The 26,403-nt window shown below is 34.9% G+C and overlaps 1 protein-coding gene and 1 pseudogene across 1 annotated transcript in view; one reads left to right on the forward strand and one right to left on the reverse strand.

The window, feature by feature from the left end:
* Positions 1–19,400, reverse strand: part of LOC136798493 (pleckstrin homology domain-containing family M member 1-like) — a 34,114-nt gene extending 14,714 nt beyond the window's left edge. Inside the window, exons 1-17 of the mRNA XM_067055114.1 lie at positions 19,301–19,400; positions 13,709–13,785; positions 13,480–13,523; positions 13,146–13,224; positions 12,088–12,150; positions 11,496–11,588; positions 11,233–11,312; positions 10,957–11,027; positions 7,833–8,117; positions 7,281–7,405; positions 5,384–5,878; positions 4,876–4,906; positions 4,702–4,727; positions 4,321–4,365; positions 3,960–4,062; positions 3,642–3,764; positions 3,157–3,269 (exon numbers count right to left, since the gene is read on the reverse strand). Coding sequence (XP_066911215.1) covers positions 3,157–3,269; positions 3,642–3,764; positions 3,960–4,062; positions 4,321–4,365; positions 4,702–4,727; positions 4,876–4,906; positions 5,384–5,878; positions 7,281–7,405; positions 7,833–8,117; positions 10,957–11,027; positions 11,233–11,312; positions 11,496–11,588; positions 12,088–12,150; positions 13,146–13,224; positions 13,480–13,523; positions 13,709–13,785; positions 19,301–19,346 — 1,899 coding nt within the window. The 5' untranslated portion in view covers positions 19,347–19,400. The remainder of the gene's footprint in view (positions 1–3,156; positions 3,270–3,641; positions 3,765–3,959; positions 4,063–4,320; positions 4,366–4,701; positions 4,728–4,875; positions 4,907–5,383; positions 5,879–7,280; positions 7,406–7,832; positions 8,118–10,956; positions 11,028–11,232; positions 11,313–11,495; positions 11,589–12,087; positions 12,151–13,145; positions 13,225–13,479; positions 13,524–13,708; positions 13,786–19,300) is intronic.
* On the forward strand, positions 9,445–10,371 carry LOC136798393 (fibrinogen C domain-containing protein 1-like; annotated as a pseudogene).
* Positions 19,401–26,403: the final 7,003 nt, after the last annotated feature.

Here is a 26,403-nt window from a genome sequence, read left to right on the forward strand (position 1 = left end):
CGTCTCGGTAATGACCTAAATGGTCGTTGAAATCTTTTATAAATATACTCAAAGCGGCTTTTCTTTGATGTACCATCATTGGAAGCAAAAAAACATCAATCTATCACTTTATAAGAACAGAAAGAGGCTGGTCCGTTGATTTTGAAAAGCTTAATATTGCGAGAAATCTTAGTTAAAATGCGATTCGAAATAGTTTCAACTGATTTAAGGATAAAAGAATATATTAATTTCATAAGGATATATTTTTGGGCTGGCATTTTGTGAACATTGAGAGTCGCATCACATTATCATTGAAAGTTTCTTATCTTGAAATCTTCACGTCTAAGTGGGCAGCGATTTTCATACTCTGACAAAATGTTCGATACAAGGTTCCTAATCGTAACACGTAATTCTTTTTTAAATCTATCGATGGCTTTATGGGCAGCTTCCCCTAGAAGTTTAGAGTATTGTGCTTATTATGTGAAGTTTTTTTCAATTTTTCATGACAAGGTTATTATATTTCAATATACTTGTTAAAAATGTAATGTCTTTTCATTCATCTTAAATATTCCCACGAGTAAACCCAAAATTAATCATTTTATTCCCAAAGCAACCAAACAGCTGTTTGCTTCCGATGATAAATCAGAATAGAACAAAAGGCATCGACCCTCCATCTATCTTTATTAGGGACCTTAAGCAACTAGGACGGCGACTTGAGGGAGTACGTGGAGAAAATATTAAAATCCAATGGTAAATTTTATTCGATTTTACTATGGTTTAATAGCACGTGAATGGACTTTAACAAAAGCAAACTTTGGTGAAAAATAATCTTTTATCTCCCGAGTGATTTAAATGATTAATTATTATTGTACTCTTTTATTACCGCCTTCGTCTTGGAGAGAACGTCGAAACATGTTTTTGAAGTCGCCTTGTAATTTTGAAACGTCCAGTAATTACCCAATTAAATCTAAGTATTCACATGAGAAAAGTATATGAAAAGAATCAAATCCTGTCTGGCGTTATTACAAAGTGCGTTAGTACAGGAAGTACTAAATCTCAAATAATATAACCCATATCTACATATTATGTACCCATTATTCTAACTTGGTACGACATAACAAACGCTGTTTATGGTGAGAAAATCTTAACCACTCACTGCAAAGAAAACAAAAAAGATTTGAAAGTTTTCAAGTGTTTTCAAGAACTGAGGTTGGATCATTATTTGGATAAATATCAAATTACGATCGCATCACAGATATTATATTCCATTACACATTAGATAGGCAAACTACGTAAGAGTTTTCCATGGGAGTGCAACCAGTTTTGAAATCGATTAGTCCTCCATATGTTTTCTATTTTTAATTTCTCATTAATTCTACCTTAGGTTTTCGAACGTTCTCAGTATTTCAAAACATTCGAATTGCGCTGTTGACGACCAGAGTTGAAACAAAATGTCAGACTAGTAGGCTTTAAAACTTAACGTACGCTTCCTTTTATATTAAAAGCCTGATCCAGTTAAGTAGTCAGAGGATTTGTCCCTATTACCTTCATGGTAGAGGCCTGCTTTATTATTTATTTCATAATAAGCTTTCCAGCCTTCTGGAATGAATACCTTAAAAAAGGGGTGAAGTATAGTAATAAACGAATAAATTTCCTACATTGAGGCTAGAAGGCTAGAAATAATTCTCTACGTAGGATTTGAAGCCATCCATTCCCTACCTTAAAGTAGCCCGGACTGTGTTGTATTTAGATATGTTTAAAAGTAAAACTTACCGCAAGATTTCAAAAGATATTCAAGGCAAAAAAAAACACACTAGACTAAATATGTTTTCCGAAATGCGGCGTAGAACTTATGGCGGCATTTCCTCTTACTTGAGAAAGGTTGAAAAAACCCGATGTGTATTTTAAACGTCCTTAAACAGACGTTCGACTTTTGATATAAATTAAAGTAACTGCATTAAAGAAAATCACACGAAAGAAACCAGTAAAAAGCTACTGAACACCATCAATGTCACATAAAAATTCCATGCAGTTCAAAAAGCATCAATATCTCTACAAATTCCTCACTCATAAAAAAAATGAGATAAATTGGTATATTGATGTCACTCTAGAAAACAAAAGGCAAGCAAATCTAATTTATTGTCGAATTGTAAAATTGGCTTCTAAAGGCCGCTACCACTCAGCATTTTATGGCCGGCGAACAAGGCTCAGGCGCTTTGATCGCTGAACGCTTTTCTCATTCCACTGATCCAAAATAAAATGCTGAGTGGGTTATTAAAACAGTTATTATATCAAAATGTAGACTGGCGGCGATTAATATATGTAATCACATGATACGAGTGCAATTTTCGAATTGTACAATTTATTGTGTGATTACGAGCTGATCGCATAATGGGTTTCAATACGTTTTTACCATTAGGAAAAGGAAAGTAAATTACACTGAAAGAATTAAATTTTTCTCTCTATTTTTCTTTTATTGTTGTTTACAGATTTTCTTTCTCACTAAATGGATTTCTAATGCAATTAAAACGCTCGATGAAAAAAAAATGTAAGATATACATCGAAATCAATTTTGTAAACATTGGCGCAGTATTGAAGAGTTTGATTAACGATTAATTGCTCTCTACAGAATGCAATTAACGATTAATGAAAGCTTTTTGAGTTGGTTTAAATACTTTACCCTTGATCGAAAGAATCATCGCATCATCTCTCTCGATGTTCAGCCCCTTGCCAAAACGACGGAAGATAAAGGAACTCCTTTCGGTAGTATTATAAAATCCATAAACAAATTGTAACACATTCTGATCATTGTTCATGCTTCTGCCGAGAAGTGTGTACAAAAGACTATTCAGTGACTTTTATAAATTCCCAGCCTCATAAATTAGTTGAAACGAAGATGTAAAGACTCACAAGTCATCACAATTTAGGACATTTTTGGATAAAACAAAAAAGTGTGGTAATACAATGCCAAACAAACCCGAAAATAAACACCGATTTCCGGTATTTTACCCAAGGGGAGTCAGGACTTTTTACAAACAATTTCTGGAATAGCCAATTTTTTCATTGGCTCGAAAGACGAGTGCCGCTAAGATGTGTTCTCCGATTTCAGCACTCATTCCTGCTTTACCACTTTTTATATCATGCCCTTATAAGATTTCAGCTCTGAATAAATATTACCTTGACTTCTTGTAGTGAAGCGATATGTTCATAAAGTTTCGGGTTCAGTTCATCCATATGAAAAAGTGGCTCCTCTTCGATCTTCATTAGAAACAATTTGTTGTATCGCGATACTAAAGAGAAAGGGTATGTCTATCATGGCTACTCTTTTTCACATATCTTGGTTTCTGAGCAAAACTTCGGATCACTTCTGTTGGAAGAAGTAATTGCAAACTATAGCTTTGTTTTTAACTGAACTTTTTTGTATGTCAAACCTTGAAAGGCAAAGCTCGGAAAAGCTGAAAAAGTCTAAGGTTCAAACTTCTTCATTAAGAAATAAGAGAATAGGTTGCGATAGAAAGGTAAAAGTTGCAATAAATAGGATATAAAGACCATCAACAGCAGAGCCAGATAAAGCTGCGTAAGGTGGGATGTTCAGAAACTGATAGCCAGTGGAATAGAACTTTTGGGGTGTCGCAAAGAATGGTTAAGTAGATGCTTGATACCTTTAAACTTTTTGAATTCCCATTGGGAGATGACGTTAGCAGGAACGTAATATTGCTCGTCGTCATGGCAATCCAAACAATAATATCCTCCGTCGAAATGACAAACACGATACGGGCCGTATACTAAATAATGAAAGAAAAGAGAAATTAGCCAAAAAGAAATTCTTTCACTTGTAGCGTTTGTCATTCAAAAGTCTCGTGTTTTTTTATCCATCCACTTTTACGTTGGCTTCCCCTGAAATTAAGGTCAGGAATATCTAAGGATAAATTGGCTAAAAAACCTTTCAAATCCTTTTTTTGTCAAAAAGGTGTACATACTTAATCCGATGGCTTTATTGCAGTGTCTACATTGGAAGTTTTGTTTGTCCAGACCCCATTCCAAACCAAGTTCTGTCAGCTGGCTGAGTGATGATTGAGTTCTCTGGTAACAGAAATTTTAAACATGTGAGATAATCAAACTTAGGTTTAGTAATTCAACGAGTGCTGACCAGAGCTGATATCAAACCGAAAGCTATCCTTCCGATAACTGTCTTACATGAGAATAAGAGAGAGCCTAATATGGTGCGCTAACCAGTACGAGGAAAGGAGAGCGTGTAGCAAGTAATATCCTGCATAGGAAGTTACTCATAACTTTCGCACCGTAGACAAGTATCTGTCTAGAAACCAGAAAAGAAATTACCTTATCAACATTTTCTCCTTGTAGTTGCGTGTCCATGGGAACAATCTATGAGTAAAAAAAATTAACAATGATAGAAGGGGGTGTGTGTTACTTGCAGTTTTTATTAATACAGACTATTTTTGGAGAAGAGGAAAATTTGAAAAAAAAACGAGCAATTACAGGTTTAGTGTTATATTAAGTGTCCCCGTTTTATATCAGGCCGTAGTCTCCTATTGTTATATTGTGTTTGATTTTGTGCTAAATAAACAAAAACTTGTTTGATGCATCCGTGTCAATTCAATATGAAAGAGCTTGATAATTAAGCAAATGATACCAGAACAAAACCTTTATAAAAGATGTCTTGTTTCTCTCGTACAATAAAACAAACAAACAAACATATACCTCAAACGTTTGGTTCACAGCTGGGTCTGAGAAAAAAGAAAAAAGTAATCTTCATCAATTAAATTCAGTGAAATGATATTCATGGCTAGTAATAATATTTTCTACATCAGTCATTTCGATTATTAAAAAGATGGCACAGGCACAACGAAAGTGATTGGAAAGAGGATTCATTACCTGCAGTAGGAGATGTGGCTGGAGATTTGTCCTGAAATAACAGAGGATTTGGTCAACGTTATGAATTATTCAGAACCTGAAAGATACTGTGGTGAGAGTTATGAATCAATCAACATAGCAGAACCTGTGAATACTGTGTAGCCTCAGCCGATCTATCAGACTCGGATCGGCGTTTAGTAGTTTCGAATATTAGATTCCATAAGAAGGGTTAAAAATCTGTCTTTTGGTAATCTCTCTTCAGCACTACATTATACTTCGTGAAATCATGGTGGCGGATCGGAGAAGAGTAAAAATTTATGAAAAATAAGACGGAGAGTGTTTATTCCCTTATGAGGAGTTTGGCTGAACGAAACACTCTCTATCAAAAATTTGAACCCTCTTTTAGATCCGCCCCTGCCGACGGTAGTGATAGCACAAACACGCTTTGAATTTATAACATTTAAAAATGTAAAATAGCAAATTTTTCTTCTGAATATGAAAATTGTGAGCACAATCTTTGAAAGTATACCTTATCGCTAATAGCTTCACTGTCTCCTTTCAATTTCGAATCACCATCTTCATTCACATTTTCGACAACATCATCTTCTATTTGATGTGCATCACTTGAAAGTTCCAAACTACTGCTCAACGTTTCAGTATTGTTACCATACGATTTCAACAAGGAGTCGAATGTTTTGAATTCTTCTTTGTGAAGTAATGGTGTTTTTGGTGATTCTACATCTCTGGAGATCTGGCCATCGTTTTCGTCTTCTTCGAATTGAGAAGACCAACCAGACCATCCCAAACCACCCAATCTATTGCCCAATACCCTCGGAGGTGTTTCTTGAATTACGGTCGCTATAGATTCTGGGTCTTCTTGAAAGTTTTCAGCATTTTCAGTTATTTCTTTATCCTTTGGTGTTGAGCTTCGTGACTGATTTTCATTGTTTGGATTTTCAAGAGTGATTTTAATTTTGTTTTCTATTTGATAATTGTCACCAGTCTTTTCAGTAGCTGAATCAGTCTGAAATTTGAGAAAATATTGGAGGTTTACGTTGCCTGAATTAGACAGACACGGCTTTTTTCTCGACCCGTTCCAAGTGATAACAAGCAACATGCTGAATGGACCTACCTGATGATGAAAGTTAGTTACCATTGATAGCAATGCAAAAAGAAAAATGAAAAAAATCAGTCAGAAAATATAGCATTTAGCGAAAATACACAACACAATAAATTCATCATTGATTGTTGATGGGGGGAGAGGGAAGGGTTGTAGGAAAAAAATAAATAGGAAGTTCTGGTCGCAAAATCAGTTTTATTGACAATTGAATCATGCTTGATGGTGAGCATTGTTATCAATAATGTTTTTGTGTGAAAAACATAGAAATACAAGGAAAAAATCCAATGAAAATCTGCAAAAACGGCGATTTCCGGCAACCGGAAAAATTTGTTTCTCAAAAATCAAACTCGGCCATTTTTTGAGCATTGCGAATACGCATCTTTCTGCAAAAAATCTGAAAAAACTAAAAATGAAAGTTCGAGAAAAAGTCAAAAAACCGGTTTTTCCGGCATATTTCCGGCATTTTCGGCCGGAAAAAAATATTTTTCGAAAATCGGGCTCCTTCACATTTTAGGTAATGTCATATTGCATCAGTGTGCAAAATTTCATAGAAATATATAAAGTACAGCTCGAGAAATTCAAGAAATACCGTCTTTCCGGCGAAAATAGGTTGTTCCGGCGACTTTTAAAATAGTTCCGGCTTCAAAACTCAATTTTATTGAAAATTGAAACATGCTTGATGGTGGGCATTGCTATTGATAATGTTTTTGAATGAAAAAACAACCAATTATATGGAAAAAGTCCAATGAAAATCCAGAAAAACGGCGATTTCCGGCATATTTCCGGCATTTCCGGCCGGAAAAAATTTTTTCTCAAAAATCGGACTCGGCCAAGTTTTGGGCATTGCTAATACGCATCTTTGTGCAAAAAATCAGAAAAAACTAATGATGAAATCTTGAGAAAATGCCAAAAAACCGGTTTTTCCGGCATATTTCCGGCATTTTCGGCCGGAAATGATTTTTTTTCGAAAATCGGGCTCCGTCACATTTTGGCCATTGCCATTTTGCATCTTTGTACAAAAAATCAGAAAAAACTAATGAGCCAATCTCGAGAAAAGCTGGTAACAGACGAACGAACGAACGAACGAACGAACGAACGGACGAACAGACAGAGGTTAATTCATAGGACCTCCACCGGGGCACCCGGAGGTAGGTCCAAAAATCAAAAAGGTTTTATAGTCAACCATTCTTAAATTATTCGAAATATTTTCAAACAGCAAATGAGCAAAAATAATCCAATTTTTTTAGCCATAACCTCAAACGTCCAAATCCTAACATTTTGAAAAGGTGATACATATCCTGCTAACCTTTTCTTTATTCCGCTCGAGAAAACTCGATTTCGCGATAGGCAAATCTTCAACTGCTGTAATTCTAGATTTCAATTTTGGTTCGTCATCGATGGATTTCATGCTGCTCGTTGAATCTTCTTTTACTGAAAAACATCACGATAAAAAGTCATTATAGCGTCTCGTCATTATTTTAATTCGGATCTGTTTTACTCGAATCTTTCTATTATTCGAACTAAAATATTAGCCCAATCGACTAAAAATAGTGTACTTTGTGAAGAAATATTCTAGATTTCGAAAATAAATCTTTCTCGCTTCAAGATCGAGGAAGCTATTCATGATATGCACCATTGCAATGTCTTCTGGCATTACACCACGGACCCAATAGCTGATTGGTTGTAAGTGACGTAAAATCGATCAATACGTCACTTTCAACCAATTAGCTGTTGGGTCCGTGGAAGACATTGCAATGTTGCATATCATGAATACTTGGATTATAAGAGCGTGTGTCTCTAGACCACTCTTAAAGACCATTTTTATCGAAAAAATACGCAAACATTCCTCCAATATTACCTAACGATGAAGTTTTTGGCAGTGATCCTAAAGATTTTCTTGCGCTCGATTGTGCCGGACCTCTCTTGTGTTTTATCTTTTTATCCGTTGTTGGACTGTTTGTTTGCTTGGTAACGTCTTTCAGTTTGGCTGTCTGTGCTGATTTGCTATCAGTTGTCACTCCCTCACCTTTGAGAGTCTGGTTTTTATCAGTTTTGACGAGTCCTGCAAGTCCAAGCGGTTCCATTTCCCACGTGTTCAGTTTGGATGAATTGTAGTTTAAACGAAATTCGAAATGCATCAGACCTACAAAAAAGTAAGTGAGATTAAAATCAAACCCTTTTTGCATTTTAGCATTACTTCTTAGTAAATGTTAGACCCCTAAACCTGAGAAGAAAAAAGATTATGGCTAAAGATGATAATGTCTAGATAAGATGTTGGATCTCCGAAGCTGTAGGGTCCTCTGGAAACAAATTTATAAAAGGGGGGGGGGTGACGGAAAAAAGGGAAAAGTCGAATAAAAGAACCTTTTTAAACGCAGTCAGAGAAAAATAGGTAGCTAAAATTATGTTTTTCTAGAGGTTTTAGTGCGAATTTGACACATCCGAAAAAGTTTACAAAGAAGGTGATCTTTAAGCAGATTCTAGGGACTCTGCGCAAGACGCGTATTCTAAAGACCATGACTCTTAAAAGAATCTACTTAAGTTGGAGGACTGCTTTGATATTTTTCATCGAGTATACGGCCAGTCGCTTAAGAAGCAGGTCATACATCTCTTTAGAGAAAAGCAGGCCGCGCTGTACGCAGAGAAAGTGATATGTCATGAGATTAAAAAAAGAAGGGGAAGTTAAATTCATTGTATTTGTTAGAACTCGCAAGTTATCAAGAAAACTCTGAAAAACCCGAAAATGGTGAGCTCTTTGTGAGAAAGGAAAACGCAAGAAGATTCATGTCAACAACATGAAATGTGCAGTGACCTGGATTTTGGTATGTTTCTGAATTTTTAGATGGAGGATAATATGAACGACATCTCCACTGGTGATGTTACATTCATTGGAAATTCTTACGGTGTAATTATTATAGAGATAAAATTTTTATCTTTTTGATGTATGGAGATTTCTTTGAGAGATCAAAGTCAAGAAAACATAAATAGAAGAATTTTAATAAAATCCAATTGATGAGTCGACAGTAAAGGGCGAAATACCATACAATATATTTTTATGAGGGAAGTGTCAAATGTTTTACACATGATATCAATAGATGTATTGAAAGTGCAAAAGGTGTCCCAATCAGATCGATTTATTAACTGCCAATAAGAAAGATAGCATTCGAAATAAAATTCACACAACAAGAGCCTGAAGGGGAAGCTAAGGAATACATGTTTCTCTACCTAGTCTTATAAGGTGGTGTAACCATTTCATCTAAGAAAGAGGGAAGCAGTTTTTAAATGACAACTGAGGGGTCGCCATGTTAAAGACTTTATTCATTTTCATTCATATTATTCGATATATTAACGCAACCCACCTATTGTTCAACAGAATCGGTGAAAATGTTGAAATTCAAGACATTGAACCGTTTTACGAAGGAAGAGTAACAAGCAAGCTTCAATGTTCCCTTCTCTGCCAAAGACACAAAATGGTTTTCGCACAATTCTCAATTCAATACAAATCTCTCTTCAGATGCTACCTTTTTAACGATGTCGATGATGTCATCTCGAAGTTATCTGAGCGAAAGGGAAGTCAATTGTTCATGGTTTTCAACGAGCCTGACTTGAGCCAGCAAGTTCAAAAACCTATGGACCACCATCTATCAACCACAACATCCAATCAATCAGAATGCTTAGATTGGTATGAGAAGGGCCACCACGGAAACGATGTCTACAGCCATATGATAGCTGGGAAAGCTACACAGGCCTATTGTATCATGGAAGACCAAGCGGGTTATGGGGGCGGCTGGACGGTCTTTCAGCGCCGGACCGATGCGCAAACACCCTTCTCTCAAGGATGGGAAAAATACAAAAATGGTTTTGGTGAAGTTGGGAAAAACCATTGGCTAGGTCTCGAACAAATCCACCGATTCACCAAAAGTCGGGCTACGACTGAATTATTGATATGTGGTAAGCGGTTCAATGGTGAAGAAAGATGCGCACATTTCGAAGGATTCGCTGTCGGTGACGAAGCATCGGAATATAAAATGAAAAAGTGGTTATCCAACGAATCTGGCATCCAGGAATCTCGGTAAAAGTTGGTCAGGTATGGATGGTGTTCCATTCAGTACCTTGGATAGCGACAATGATTATCAATCAACAAATTGTGCGGCTATATTCCCATCTGGTTGGTGGATGCGCAATTGTTTTGCGATCAATTTAAACGGCCTATATAGGGCTTCACCGGGGACTGTTACGCAATCAGCCGTAGGTATCGTTTGGAATGAGTGGAGGGGTTATAAAGAATCGTTGAAAGAGACAAAAATGTTGATGAGACGGAAAAAATGAAGTGAAATCAAACTTTGTTCATTTTTGGTTAACCGATGCATTTAATTGAAGTGAAGTGCGGCCTGACTGGCTCGAGACACCTATAAGCCTGGAGCTTAAAAGTTCTTCTCGGAGAAACAAAAAAGGCAGGCAGTTTCCCAGCAGACAAATTCTTCCGCAAATTGAACAGTTTGTTAATATATGTAAATAGTTATTCCACTACTTTGTTTTCTTGTGATGTACATAGCAAATCAATATTCATCATTGAGTATTCTGTAACAACGTTTTGTTCGAAATTACTAGACCACGACTTCTAGATGATTTTCTCGACAAAGATTTTCTCTGTTTCTACCTATTGAATCCACTGATGACACATTGACCCGGATAGACCAACAAATGGGAAAGGAATCACTTGAACGCAAGATAGTCTTTTCCTGATATCAAGTCCTAATATTATTCATTGTAGAAGAGCCATTTATTTACGCACTTGTTATGAAACTTTGTTAAACTTATAATTTCAGAGAGCACAGCGATGTAAATGTTTCTTAAGATAAAAAATTATCGCCATCTTTTGTATCATTTAAATTTATAAGCCATTGTAAGTAAATTTCTTTTGAAGTAAAAAACAATCATTTTTGATATCTTTTCTTTAAGACACATAATAAGAGACATACCTTGCAAAAAGTCTTTCAATATGAATGGAAGCTCAGAATCCATTAGAAATGCATTCGGGGCATAATATCGGCTTAAAGGAAAGATGGATAGAGTTTTGAGTAAATATTCACTATTTATAATTCTATAACAAAGTTTAAAGTCTTTCTTGAATACACGACAGACCGCTTGCCAAAACCGAGTCTTGCATAATTAGCTTTAATTAGTAGGGGTTCCCGCTCGATTTTTTTTTGTTAATGGTAGCCCAAAAATCACTACAAAGTAAAATCACGTCTTACCTGAGATGGGTTTTGTCGGCCAAGATAGCATCCAAGTAACTCACGATCAGACAATCATTCAAAGCCAACCTAATCCATGACTAGAAGCAAGAAACAAGACATTAAGATATGTATAGTACTTTGATAAAACAAGATTCTTCTTAGCACGAAAAAACAGAATGACTTTGTAGTGTGGTGATTCGCACTGAAAATTCCTTATTAACCTAAACATCAATTCCACAATCACTGATAGAAACATTTTCAAGATGTTATTAGATACTCACCCGACACAAGCCGACATCTGTGGTCACAACCAGATGCTTCAACTGAGTCACCACATCTTTATGTGTAACTTCTTTCACTAAATCCCAAAACGACTAAAAAATAAAAAAAAGGATTATTTCAAACACAAAGACACGAGACCTATATGTTCTTCTGAGCTTTTGATGCTGATTTTGCCAAACCTTTCGAAAATATGTCTTGTCTTTGAATGTCAATACAACAATTCCCAATCAACAATTTGATTGGAAACTGCACACCCTTGAAATATCAAAACAAAATAACACTATCTGAAATCAAAATGGCAGCGTAGCGATGTATAATTTCGCCATAAGTTTGTAATATTTTAACATTGAAATTTCGAATTTTGTTATAAGTTTCTCAATCAAAAAGGGCTGCTTATAATTTATTTAGCGTTTATGTTTAGTCTATTCCCTATATTGGCAATCTTTTTGTATTTCCTTTAAGTAAAACAGTAAGACAAAGAAGACAAAAGCGGTGTTTTTAAAAATGTCAATTGAATTGGCTGAATGTATAGATGCAATGCAACAGGTGTTTAACAGGAATGACACCTGGTTGTAATGAAGTCTAACATACCACATGCAGAACATCATCATCTGCAGTTCGAATACCATCAACAAACATATTCTTCAAGTCCATCTAGAAGAAAGGAAGAAGAGAAAAATTTTGAAACTTTGCTATAGAATGTCAATATAAAAGATTAATTTCATTTATGCCTCCTTCAAAAAACGAGATAAAGACAGGTTTGGGAGTTCTAAACGTCGACCAGAAATGACGACCACGACCAGATAAATTTGGGTTATGAGTTTTTTCTCTTTCTCCCCGTAGAGTCTTTCTCTTTATGATAATCTATTTATCGAATTGAAGAGTAAAGCTCACCCCTGTCTCACCTACAGTGATTACTTATAAAGCCACGTGCAAAACGTGTAGAGCAGCCATTTCAACGCTCTTGGAGCTTGAATACAGTAGATTGTCAATTTCTATCCTTTTGTATTTTTGGCATCAAATTAATTAGTGGCAAAATTTGTGCTGGAATTTATTTAGGAAGCTTTATATTTGATCATCAGATCATTATTTTGTCAAAATAAGTCATTTTGACAATGTAAGGACAATAGAATAATTGATGAGATTCATATCTCTAAAACTGGCCTTCCCAGCTTTTGCCTACTGACAATTTCTATCTATTTATACTAAAGGCATCTCATTCGGTACAATTAAAATATTTGGTGTAATAAAGTTTACAGGCATCACACTTAATTGCCCTGTCAATATTTTTGTCAAAAAGTGTAACTTTGTCTAGAAAATGACTGGTAACGTCAAAGATCACTTTTAGTATTCTCAGCTAGAGTAATTCTCAGCCACGTGCTCAGTGGTTCATTTGAAAGTCACATCAGGACTCGATTTGGATGTTCTCTACGGTGGAGAGAGCAGATAAACTCGATAACCCAAACTTATCTGGTCGCCGGTCGTGGTCGCTGGTCGTGGTCGCCATTTCTTGTCGATGTTTAGAAACTCTCGACAGGTTTAGAGACTTTTCACAGTGTTCAGTCCCTCTAGATGTTCATTTTTACAACTAACTTGTCCTGAAATTTAACATTAATTTTGAAGTTGAAGATAATGATATTCCAACTTACGGCCTGACTTTTATAGAGGTATTCGTGCAAAAATATTGCTTCCAACGCAATACAAACTTTCAAGCCATCTTCATCATTTCTGAAATGGAAAAAAAAATTAAAATGTTTAAAAATATGGCTCTGGGTGGGTGGTGTTTTAGTATTTTCATGCTGTGGAAAACCTAGGGTAAACTGATGAACTGAAAATTTCAGCGAGTTGGAAAATGTCCACCCAAGTAAAACGAAATAATGAAATTGTAATATGTTTTAAATGAACAAAAATGATATAATTTTCAAGAAATTTCTGTTTAAAGATGTGATGGAATCTACTCTATATTGTTAGTGACTAACTCACCTCTCAATGACAGATGTTGATCTATTCACGTGAGTCTTTTGGAGCTGAAAAACACAAATTCTTTTTAATTATGGCTCTGAAGATTTAGTAAAAACTGCACAATGGGTTTTAATTTTTTCTGGGTCACTACCAAAAAACAACTAGACTTTTCAACCAAAATTTCGCTTCAGCATGAGAAGCCAAGAAATTAAATTTGTACATATCAAAAGAGGAACGAAATTTAAAATACTTTTTTGATGCTGTGAGTGAGATTATCTTTCAATATCTTCTTTCGATGCTCATCTTGAACCAAGCTGTTTCTTGGATCTACATTATAAGTATGAGAGAATAGTCTTTTTAAATCTTTTGATTAAAGGTCACTATATAAACTTCTAATATTCCTTTTTTCTTTATTTTTGGTCGGTACTATTTTTGCCTTTTGGACATTTATAATTGAGTTTTCTCTGCAAATATGTAATTATATTTGGTGGGTATCAAAAGCCTAGCGAGTAAGGGCCCATTATATACTAGACATTTAGCTAGTTTTATACCTAGATCATTCTTATAAATGTAATAGTGCTTACTTTAATGTGTTTTTATTTTTTCTATTGTCTTGATTTTAGTTGGAGACAATAGAATAGTGTTTTTAAATTTTTGTCGAGGAGTATCTGCTTGCACATCATGCCTCCCTTGCTAATTTTAGCTTGTTCTCATGAGAATTTTTCATCATTTCTGTTTTTTAACACTTTTAAATACCTGTACATAAAGTTTTTTATCAATTAATCTTTCCTTTACAAATTTAATTTCTATTCCCTAAGTATTTCTTTCATCAAACAAACCCTTTTATTCTTTTAATAATGTTTTTATTTTTTTATTCCCTTGACGATTATATTGTTAGCCAGAAATCATGTAAATACCACCTCAGTTTGTACAGACTTCATTACTTGACAAAGACAAACGTCGAAATATTGTACACGTGTGTGTGTTTTTTCTGTGAAGCTATATATCGCAACACTATGGAACATTGACTATTACGTTTTTTTCATCATGTCAATCCAGCATAAAGTTAACTGTACAGACACTGATTCTCTGGCTGGCATTACTTCTACCTTTCGATGTGCTGTTAAATGTATCACTTATCATTATCATATCTCGTTTTTGGAAACATGTAAGCAATTTAATGTTTTTCCTGCTGGTCTAAGATTGGAAAAGAAACCGTTCATTTCGTTTGTTTCAAGCGGAATTCTTGCATCATGGCAGGATACAATCAATTCTACTCAACGTCAGCTACTTGAAACATTGTGGTATGGTATCCACGACAAACTTATCTGTTTTGAAGTGGAGTTCTGGACAAATGTCGCAAAGTATGCAGAGGAGATTGAGAGCGAAACACTTGAGAATTGGTTCGTGGAGCTACTTTGTTTTTTGGAAAAGGAGGAGAGAAACATCTTGAAGAGGAAACGCAAAAAACTTTGTAAGTTGATTTCACATCCAGTTGAGAGAAAAATGGCCTTGGAAAGAATGGAGGAACACAAATCTTGCTTGTTGTTTAAATCAGATCTTTTGGTATATTGCAAAAGTATTTATGAAGACTTTGAAAATTTGCTTAATTTGGTTCTTATTGGGGGTAAATCTAAAGTAAAGACGAAAAATGATAATGATGATGGTAATACTTCTAACAATGCTGTTTGTGATGAAACTAATATGAGTGACACTTCTATAGATTTTGAAATTTCGGAAAGTCATGTTTTGAAAAAATCTAATGAAGATATTAATGATACTAATACTAATCAGAGACTCACGGGTGTTTTTGTTAATTCTAATGTTTTTAATCTCTCCAAAAAGCAACTGTCTAAAGCTGAAATTTCTTTGCTCTCTAAAGGACTCAAGTTCGTTCCCACTCCTAACTTTGTAAACCGTGCGCTTTTGAAGGAGGAACTTGAGAAATTTGGTCGATTTTTAAGATTGAAGTGGTTTTATCGAAATGAAGAGAGGACAGACTACAATCTTTTCCGTCCCAAATCAAAATTTAATCCTAGAGGAAAAGATGCTGCGATCGAAATTTACCTTAGTCGTCTGGAAGAAGAAATTTTAGCTATAGACACAAAACTTAATTATTCAAATTTAACAAGGGAGGAACGAGAGGCTATTAAATCTTTGAAAGAGGATTCTAGTATAGTAATTAAAGAGGCTGATAAGGGTTATGCGGTTGTAGTCTGGGATCGGGATGATTATCTCCAAGAAGCATCTAATCAACTTGGAGATAAAGTTACTTATGAGGAGATTTTTGGCGATTGTATCAGTCCTCTTATAGCTACTATACAGGATTGTCTTTTGAAGATAAGTTCTAGAGATGATGTTCCTAAACAAGCCATGGATTATTTTCTTGTTGATAACCCCCGCCTGGGTCGATTCTACTTGCTTCCTAAAATACACAAGAGGCTGCATAGTGTCCCCAGGAGACCAGTTATTTCAAATTCTGGTTATTTCACAGAAAATATCTCAGCATTTGTTGATCATCATCTCCAGCCCCTAGCTAAACAGGTTAAATCATTTATCAAGGACACCAATGATTTTCTCTGTAAACTTCAGGGCATTAAGAACTTGCCTAAAGATGCCATTTTATGCACAGCAGATGTTGTAGGATTATATCCAAATATTCCCCATGACGAGGGTCTAGCTGCGGTCCGTAAGGCTCTTGAGCGTCGAGAGGATAAGTCTATTTCATCTGACACTCTTTTAGAACTCACTGAGCTCGTGCTTAAGAATAACATCTTTGAGCACGATGGTAGGTTTTTTAAACAAAAGAGGGGGACTGCCATAGGTACCAAGATGGCGCCATCATACGCGATTCTTTTCATGGACGAACTCGAGCAAAGGCTTCTCGAGAGTGCCATTGACAAGCCTCTAGTATGGTGGCGGTATATTGATGATGTTTTTTTCATTTGGGAACACGGGGAAGAAAAACTTCGGTTATTTTTAGATCATCTTAACCAAGCTGAGTCTAGCATTAAGTTTACTGCTAATTTTTCTCAAGATTCAGTTGAATTCCTGGATGTTAAAGTTATTCGTCATGGGGATAGTCTAGTAACCGATCTCTACATAAAGCCCACTGATACGCACCAATATCTCCATGCGTCTTCCTGTCATGTGTATCACTCGAAACGCTCGATACCATACAGTCAGGCTCTTCGACTCAATCGCATCTGTTCAGAGCCTAGTTTTTTCGACCAACGGTGCTATCAGCTTCAACAGTGGCTTTTGGAGAGAGGTTATAAAGAGAAGATGGTACGTGATCAGATCCTTAGAGCGCGTGAACATAAACGCGACGATCTCCTTTTTCGAGAACGGGGGAAAAAGACCAACCCAGGGATAGTGTTAAATATTACTTACCATCCTTCTTATTCTAGGCTAAAGTCGATATTATCTAAGATCCATATCTTGCTAACACCTGACAATGAACACTGCAATCTTTTCCGAAACGTCCCGGTTGTTGGTTTTAAGCGGGGGAAAAGTCTTAAAGATCTTTTGGTTCGTGCTAAGTTGCCTGTTAAATCAGAGGGCAACGAGGGTAGTGGTCGATGTGGAGGAAAACGCTGCGGCGTCTGTCCCTTTATAAAAGAGACAGGTTCATTCTCAGGTAAGGACGGCAAAGAATATAAGATCAGGGCGAAGAACTTGAATTGTAACTCCAAATGTGTTGTATACTTATTTACCTGCAAAACTTGCCGTATACAATATGTTGGTAGCGCTAGCACTCCTTTTCGATCTAGGTTTAACAATTACAAGTGCTGCCATAGGAAACACAAATCAGGTTCTATCGTTACCCAAGCCTCCTTTCATGCACATTTCGAACAGGCAGACCATCACAGTATGGATGATTGGGAACTTACTCTAATCGATGAGGCTCCAGATCTTCCATCAGTACGCCGTAGGGAGTCATTTTGGCAATATAAACTAAACTCATTTGCTCCCTATGGTCTTAATGATCGAGATGTGCCGTTAGAGGACTTTGGCTAGATTTAATCCGCACTCCGATTTTTTAGTTTTTTAATTACATAATTCCTTTTTTCTTTATTTTTGGTCGGTACTATTTTTGCCTTTTGGACATTTATAATTGAGTTTTCTCTGCAAATATGTAATTATATTTGGTGGGTCACAAAAGCCTAGCGAGTAAGGGCCCATTATATACTACCGGGTGCGCCACAAAAAAGTTTCTCTCTTTGAAACTAATTTTCTCGAAATCTAAAATTTTTTAAAGAACCATTCCTATCCCATTGGAAAGAAGAAAAATAAACTTAAATTTTGATGGGTCATTTATTGAATTTGGTTCATCAGATCGAAAGTTATGCTCAATCGAATAACAAAGTTACTTTCTGAAAGTGCTCAAAAACGTTAAAAATTGACCTATCAAATTAAACAGAAGCATAATTACATGATACATCAGTATTTTCGTTTTAGTCATCAAAAATGATAATTGGTTGTCTAAATGACCTTTTGTTATACAAAGGAAGGTTGAATTACATTAAAAGGAAGAAAATTTGTTGAAAAAAGCCAAAAAATCTTGTAAAATTCAGAAAAATTGATAAAATATGGGTTTCGAGATACATCCAGCCTTACAAAGACTTTATCCAGTCTACAACAAAAAATCTGAAGGAAATCTCGGTAAAAGTAAATTAAAATGATTTTGATGAAGATTCTCAACCCTTTTGACCCATCAATTTCAAAATTTATGTGTTTAATTACTGAAAAATGTTCTTAATCATGTAAAGCCTATTGCGATTGTTAGTTTTAAAATAAAATTTTGATATGTCGATTTTTAACGGTTTCGGGCACTTTCTGAAAGTAACTTTTTTATTCAATTGAGCATAACTTTTGATCTAATGAACCGAATTTATTAAATGACCCATCAAAATTTAAGTTTATCTTTCTTCTTTCCAATGGAATAGGAATGATTCTTTTAAAATTTTTCGATTTCGAGAAAATGAGTTTCAAAGAGAGAAACTTTTTTGTGGCGCACCCGGTAGACATTTAGCTAGTTTTATCAGAGTTTTATACCTAGATTATTCTTATAAATGTAATAGTGCTTACTTTAATGTGTTTTTATTTTTTCTATTGTCTTGATTTTAGTTGGAGACAATAGAATAGTGTTTTTAAATTTTTGTCGAGGAGTATCTGCTTGCACATCATGCCTCCATTGCTAATTTTAGCTTGTTCTCATGAGAATTTTTCATCATTTCTGTTTTTTAACACTTTTAAATACCTGTACATAAAGTTTTTTATCAATTAATTTTTCCTTTACAAATTTAATTTCTATTCCCTAAGTATTTCTTTTATCAAACAAACCCTTTTATTCTTTTAATAATTTTTTTTTTTATTCCCTTGACGATTATATTGTTAGCCAGAAATCATGTAAATACCACCTCAGTTTGTACAGACTTCATAACTTGACAAAGACAAACGTCGAAATATTGTACACGTGTGTGTGTTTTTTCTGTGAAGCTAAACTTCTAATATATATGGTGAAGATCAGAGATCTGACCTCAAGGAGAGCAAGTGTTGAAAATACTAAATAAAATAAAAATTAAACATCAAAAGGGACTAGTATTTTTATAATTATACGTTTTTTTTTCGTTTTTTTTTAATCTTTCTAAGCATTAGTAATCAAACCAACCAAACATTCTGTCAAGAAATGAGAATTTTATGCAAAAAAGAGAGAACCAACAAACCAATTTTATTGGAACTTTTACATATGGCTGACATTATTATTATTGTTCTAAAGCTAACAACAAGAACAACATGTGATAAAGATCAAAAGAAAAACTTGTAAAAAGTTTCTAACCTTGCAGATAAGATCCAGAAACAGCTTTTTTCAGGTATTGAAACATCCCCAAATCCAATTGTAAACTTTTTTTATTTTTAATTTTTAATTGTCTTTTCAACACTAAAACAAAAAAGTATAATACAATAATAAGACAAAACATAATGGAAAAAGCTTCTTATTTTTGATTTTGACTCTCAAGATACAAAAGAGAGAGGTAGAGAGAGATAAATTTGGAATGATTCCATTGATGATTTCAATGATTGTCAAAAGTAGAATTAATACTGCAAAATCACTTACCAGCACTTAAAAAACTGTCTAGGTACTTAAAATTGCTTGGGGGTCATAAGCGTGCAATTGACAGTTAGTCACACTAGGAAATTAAGCTTTCAGAAAAAACAACATCAGTCATCTACAGGATACATTTCAACAACAAGGATGAGAGTTACCTGAATCAAGTTCCCAAGACAATATCAATTAAAACTTGAAAGTTGGAAACGTGCAGTAGCCAAAATCAACCAACCAAAATTTGTCATTCAATTCCCAAGACAGCGCTTCGATTTTTAAGGCCTTGTTTATACGCTAAAGTAAAAACAATTCCGCACATGTAAATGGGTCATTGTTTGAGGTCCGGCAAAATTTCCGGGAGATGGCCTATCCGGCGGTGCGCGGATCTAGGTGGATTCCGCCTCCCCCGTAGATCTTTTTCTTGGGAAGTTGATCTTCAAATTAGTTTTCAAGGTTGGCTTGGCTCTAATTTTTTCATCTATGGCTCAAATTTTAGGCAATTTCTCAAAGTTTTTGAAAATGTTAATTTCATTAAAAAGCGCCGGGTTATTTTTTCATGAATCCCTTTAGAAGTTTTGCGGCGCATTTTTTTGCTTGAGAGTCAATTAAACGATATAGTGTTTTCGCAGCATTAATCTTTGATACTCATTTTAGCGGGACGCTAGTGTGACTAACTGATTGAGAGGATTTCCCAGACTGTATTTCTCATTACCAATCTCCACACTCTGTTTTGTTACATAACTCTTCTGCCACAACTTATCACCACCATCTCGCCATCTCATCGCCCCTGTTTCTTTAACCAATCTCCACACCTGATTTGCTACACAACTCTTCTGCCATAATTTACTACCTCTGTCTCTATTACCAATGTTTAGGAGTCTCGACTGCGCACGCGTCAATCCAATTTTCCATTGTTTTGATTTTAGCGACCACGGAAAATTCACCCTTTATTTCTCAGTTTTTAACATTTTTGCCCCTTGCGTTTTTCTCTAAATTTTAAATCACCCCTTATTTTAAGGGGGGGCTGAAACCATAAGTAAAGAAGGTCATACATAATAGACCTTTTTTCAAAGAGGACGTCCTGTTGAATAATTATGTAGTCCAGCCATAAAAACAATGATAGAGCCATGCATAATTACTGTATCATGCATATTGTAATAATTATGCATGGTTTTATCATTGTTTTTCTACTAGACTACATAATTATTCAACAGGTTGGCCTCTTTGAAAAAAGGTCTATACTGGACAGACATACAGACATTTGAACAGACTGCAAACACACATACCGATCATACATACTTAGTAGGCAAGAGGTAGAGATAAAGTGGTCATACCCCTAGTAAGATACAGCTATAATTTTGCTTCCAATTCCAATCTTTATTTCTCCATGATGTCCTTTTTCATCCAAAGCGAAAGTGTACTTATCAGTATGGAACTTCATATTAATAGACTACGTCGCGCGATCAAATCGATAGGTTTTTCCACCTTTCGTCACTTGTGCATTGTGCTAGGTGCATTAAGCAAAGTGCCGTACTGTCGAAACAATGTGATTGCCCCCGCAAGAGCGTAGACTAGCAAGCGTCTGTCTTTCCTTGGACACAGGAACGCGGGAATAGTGCTTATAATAAAGAGTTCTTATAAAAAATAGAAATTGCCGCGGGAGAGTGGATTGGAAAGACAGACTAGTTCCAAACGGTGCAATACGGGATTTTGCTTCAATCTAATCTCAGGCAACGTTCCCTCGAAAAAGAGGGAAGATAAAATGAATGGACACGGCTTATTTTTTCTTCTATTCTCATCGCAATATTTGAGTTTCTCAGAGTTATGGATGAGAAAAAAAATATAAACACAAACAGAAAAACGTGGCGAGGACTTCTCCAACTTCTTTGCAAAACTGAGAAGAGAAGATTTTTAATGCTTTTAAATGTTTATAAACACAGATTTAAACTGTCTTGGCATTCTCTATCTGAGATACTTTATTCATACATTGTTTTTGGCTTGGTTGGGACGTTGATATATTCAAAAAACAAACAAACTTTTATATGGATTATACTTTCACTTTTTCATGTGATTGTTGTGATTGAAAGATTTTTTGATTATGTATGGTTATAAACATTCATGACATGTTTTAACACTGCCATCTTTGAAATTTTGTTGGCTTGGTACGTTGGTAAATCTATAGTACAAGTGCAGTATTTATGACAATATGACACAGCTGAACACAGATTCCATGACTGCATGCAGGATACTTTTTGCAGGGAATGTTCAATATGTTTATGCTCACATTCATTGGGTAACAGATCACTGCTTTTTCTATAGTACAAGTTAAACTTGATAACCTTATCCCAGAGAATGTAACTCTGAAATGGCTACAGAAATCCTCAAAAATTAAGATGGAAAGTATGGTATTTATATAACATTTTTGGTGGTGCGATACATGGTGTGGAAATGATGAAAAGTGAAAGTGGTAATTTGGAATTTAAAAATTGAATGCTTTTTATACGAAAGCAATATTCTGACAAGCTGACCAGTGAGACACATCTTGGTTCTATTTGTGAATGAAAATAACAACATTTTACATTGAGATGACTGGTTTTCTGGGTTTTCGGATGCCCGGCCGTTGTTTAGCTGGATTTCACTACCTTGAAATTGTTAGATGTACGAGGATATTTTGGGTTTTCACTACTGGCAGACTTCCAGGGGGCACTTAGGCAAAATTAAGTATGGGGACATGCCACTGATCAGGGTCCCTCTTTCAGACTCTAGAGATATATGATGGGGTGCCAAATTTGTACTAATTTTCAAGATAGTAACCCTGACTGGGTCGATTTTTGGTCATTTTAGACAATTTTTACAGTGAGAATATTAGAAATATTAGAAAATATTTGAATTTTTTGTCTACTTTAAGTCATTTTTGCCACTTTACAGATTTTTTTCGATTGAATCATTTATCGTTCTGAAATGGTCCCAAATTTACCAAACATTCATATCTCACAGGGTCCACTTTTCAAACTCCAGCGCGGCACATCCCTGTCGGTCGTCAAGGTTGGTGCCCCCCCCTCCCCCGGAGCATACTTCTACCTTGTAATTTTTTGTTGTCCCCTGGTGTTGTTGAACACGTTCAGACTGAAATTTATACCTACTGTGAAAGTCTTTCAAAACTTATACTATGCTTATATACTTATAAAATTTATGAAAATTTTGATTGGACTTTTGCCAAATTAAAAACAACCACTTGGATTTGGAAATAATTTTATGTAGATACTATATATAATTTTTATAGCAAAATTGGAGGTCTATATGAACAAATACATATAATTTTATGTTTCGTAAAAGCTGTTGCTTTTTTTCTTTTTGGCTTTTATAAAAAAAAAAAGTTTTCTTATGCCTGCAGTGGCCCTTGATCCCCTGATCTTTTATATTCTTGATGTCGTTTTTCTAACAAAATGTTCATATTTTTCTTTTGAAAGAGATTTTTCCCCTTACATGAATATTTTTGTTTTGGAGTACCTAGCTGGTAGGTACAGGTCAGTTTATATTCTTTTTCCTTCATTTCACAAATCATACTTTTTGTGAATAGTTTTATTTAACTCCTTGTCTTGTTGTTGGTATCTTGTTTCAAGTACTTTCAAGTACTTTCAATTTTTTCAAAATAAAAAAGCTTCTAAATTGACTGATATTCCATTGTACTCACCTTCTTTTATATAATACATTTAAAATCAAAAAATAATCAGGATGTGAGTTTGTTTTGATTTGAGTGAATTGAATTGTATATCAAAATGTTGCACATAAGATGATAAATTAAAAACACCTCTATTTAACAAAATAAAAAACAAGTTTTCAAAAACGCTGTTAATTTAGTTCAGCAATTAGTTTTTCAAGAGTCTCATTAAAAAAAACATAATAATAAAGTGTAAAAAAGTACCGAGTTTTGTTTACTTTTTTATTCTAATCCGTGAGAGTGAGTGCGCTGTTTTGAGTGAGCACTCCGCCGCGGTAGAAAAAGCACTCCACCGTTTATTTAGTAAATAGCGCCTTTTGGAACTAGTCGTTGTATTCAGTGAACATATAGAAAAATAGATCCTATTGCAAGTTCAATCTGCAGCGAAATACAACGACGTGGTTTACTAGTCTAGCAAGAGCGTAGCGACGAGGAGGCACTCATAGTTTCACGCATAGATATTGGACTGGAATCTCGAAATTTTGTTGCATTTGTTTTTGTTTTGTCGCCCAAGCATCCCCGTAGTTAGTCTCTTCCGTAAATGCTCGGTTTTTTTCCGGGACGGTAGTATACATATTTTCATATTACGTTATATGCTATTACCATTATTACATATTACAATTTTAGTTTTGATTTAGCTTTGAAAAGCTGAAGCGAGTGTTATAAATACAAATCATAACAGTGTATGATATAACACGAATTACAATATTACTTCTACTTGTGCAAATCAAAACAAACAAAATGGCAGACTGGTTATGATGATGATGAGCTGATTCATTGATTGGAAAAAGTGTTTTGTATGTCAAATTTTGTTTCTTGTCTTTGAAACTGAATACTAACTACTGTAATTTAGTCAGAAGTTCACTTCAGCAATGATTTCAATTCTTTTTATGGTATCTTTAAAGAAATTTGCTCAAGTTTTTAAATGTACATTTGATATTTTTGTTCAAACTCTAATTTATCTTTGTCTTTTATTTTATTAATAAATACCGGCAAAGTACAAAAAAGTTGAATGTATGCATATGTAAAGTTGAATCCAAAAGTGGTTGAATGAATGTTGAATGTCAATCAATGTAAACAAACTTTTTCTTTTGGTCTTCAAAATAGATTTACCTCACTTAGAGTTTTTTCACTGTTTTTACAGTGTGGTAAATCTATTTCAAAAACCTGCAAAAAGTTTGTTTACATTCGTTTAACTTTACATGGGCACATTCAACTTTTTCATGCAGTTGTGATAGCCTAAATAACTTACGCTCCAGTGGTTTCGTGAAATAGCTCCAATTCTGGCTTTCCAAGTTAGGATGGACCTTCCCGAAGGCATTTAACGCTGGTTAGACTAGGTACACAGACAGTCATACAGAAACACCATAAAGCGAAAGTATATATAGCTATAAACTCAAAAAGTCTAGATTCCTGAAGGCACGTCTCTTCATTGTCTGCGCTGCTTGGAGAAAAGATTGCATCATGAAAAAGTTCTATGCACTTGAAAAAAATTTAGGTGCATTTAAACTTTTCTCGACTGTACGTCTGAATGGACCACAATGGTATTCCTTTATTTTTCATTTGACCAATAAAATAGAAGATTTTGTTTGAGAAGTGCAATCACAGCGTACCCAAGTGGAGGCCGGGCCTTAACTAGGATTATGGTTTCTATTTCACCCATTTAAGATGGCGCAGAACTTTTTGATAAATTTAATACGCAGTATCCTCTTGACTATTGTTTATTAGGCAAAGTTGCAATAGAGAATTGTTGAAATATAGCAGCCAATGAAAAAAACAAGCTATTTCTGATTGGTTACCTTGTTGATTTATTCACCACTATATATTTGCCTACAATCTAAGATGTCCGCGGCATTATCAGAAAAGGTCTATTTAGTGAATAATAATCACGATATATATTGTTGTAAGAAAGAAACTAAGGAGAAAAAACAAACAGGAGATGTGAAAACCTGTGAGCTAATGATACCATAATTTTTAAAATATATTATTGAGAAGCTTTACTAGCTTACTTTTCCAGCTTACTTTTCCTTAAATTTTTTTAAATTATCAAGCTGCGAATTCTTCAAGTATTTTTTTAATGGAATATAATTTTTTTCAAGCAAATGCCTCAATCAATCAATCAATCAATCAACCAATCAATAATTAAATCAATCACTTATTCCTGATTATTTTTTAATGTTTTAATCTTTAAAGCATTAAAGCTTTATAAGTGCATGACATGATCTTTATGTGGGGGCATTTAGTGAAAGCTATGACTAGTATATTTTAAGAGTCCATCTCATGGATCCTTTGTCAGTCCCTTGTACATTGGTATGGCCCCCTAGCGCCACCTCTCACACTTCACTACGATCAATGAAATTTTAATTATGCCCCCCCCCTGCAGTCAGGCAAATTGACCGACGGGTAATACGTTTTTCACGGTATGTTTTTCACGATAGCAAAAATATGCACTGTAAGGGTGGGAATTCAGGGGAAATTAATTATGATAACTATGATCATGCAAATCATGATTATGTTCGTAATTATTTCATCAATATTAGCAAAGCAGCAATGGCTTTGTATGATTCTGGATTGAGAAGAATGTAGATTCCTCCGACAGCGGTGTGCGGAATTTGTCCAGGCAGATCAAGGGGAGAACAAGTGACGAGCTTTCATGATTCAAATGAATTTGACCCTTCTTACGAGTATATTACTCGTGGTCTGCGGAGCAAACGAGTAAACGAGCCCTAATAATAAAAATTTGTTATGGTTGGTCTGAAGATAAATATTGCTATGATCATGGTAGATTTCTTCTTGAGATAAAATGTGCTCGAGTTAAACTCTCGCTTGTTCAAACTTCTTAAAATACTTTCTATAATTCGAATCTCTCTGTAATTCAAACAATTAAAATTCCTCGTTCGAGTTCGATTTAGTGAGAGTCAACCAATTTGACAATTTGTATTGACATGAGTTGTTCCTCTTTTGAAAAATATAATGAATGTTCGAAATTTCGAATATGATCATAATTTAAAGAATTGAAGAAAAAGTGTGATATTAGGATTGGAAGTTTGAGATAACGATCGAAAGTGCCACCGATAGACAAATCTTTTATTTTAGTAGCTTGTAACACAGAACT

This window comes from Clytia hemisphaerica, unplaced genomic scaffold (assembly GCF_902728285.1).
Source record: "Clytia hemisphaerica strain Z4C2 unplaced genomic scaffold, Clytia hemisphaerica genome assembly, whole genome shotgun sequence".
NCBI classification, from domain to species: Eukaryota; Metazoa; Cnidaria; class Hydrozoa; order Leptothecata; family Clytiidae; genus Clytia; species Clytia hemisphaerica.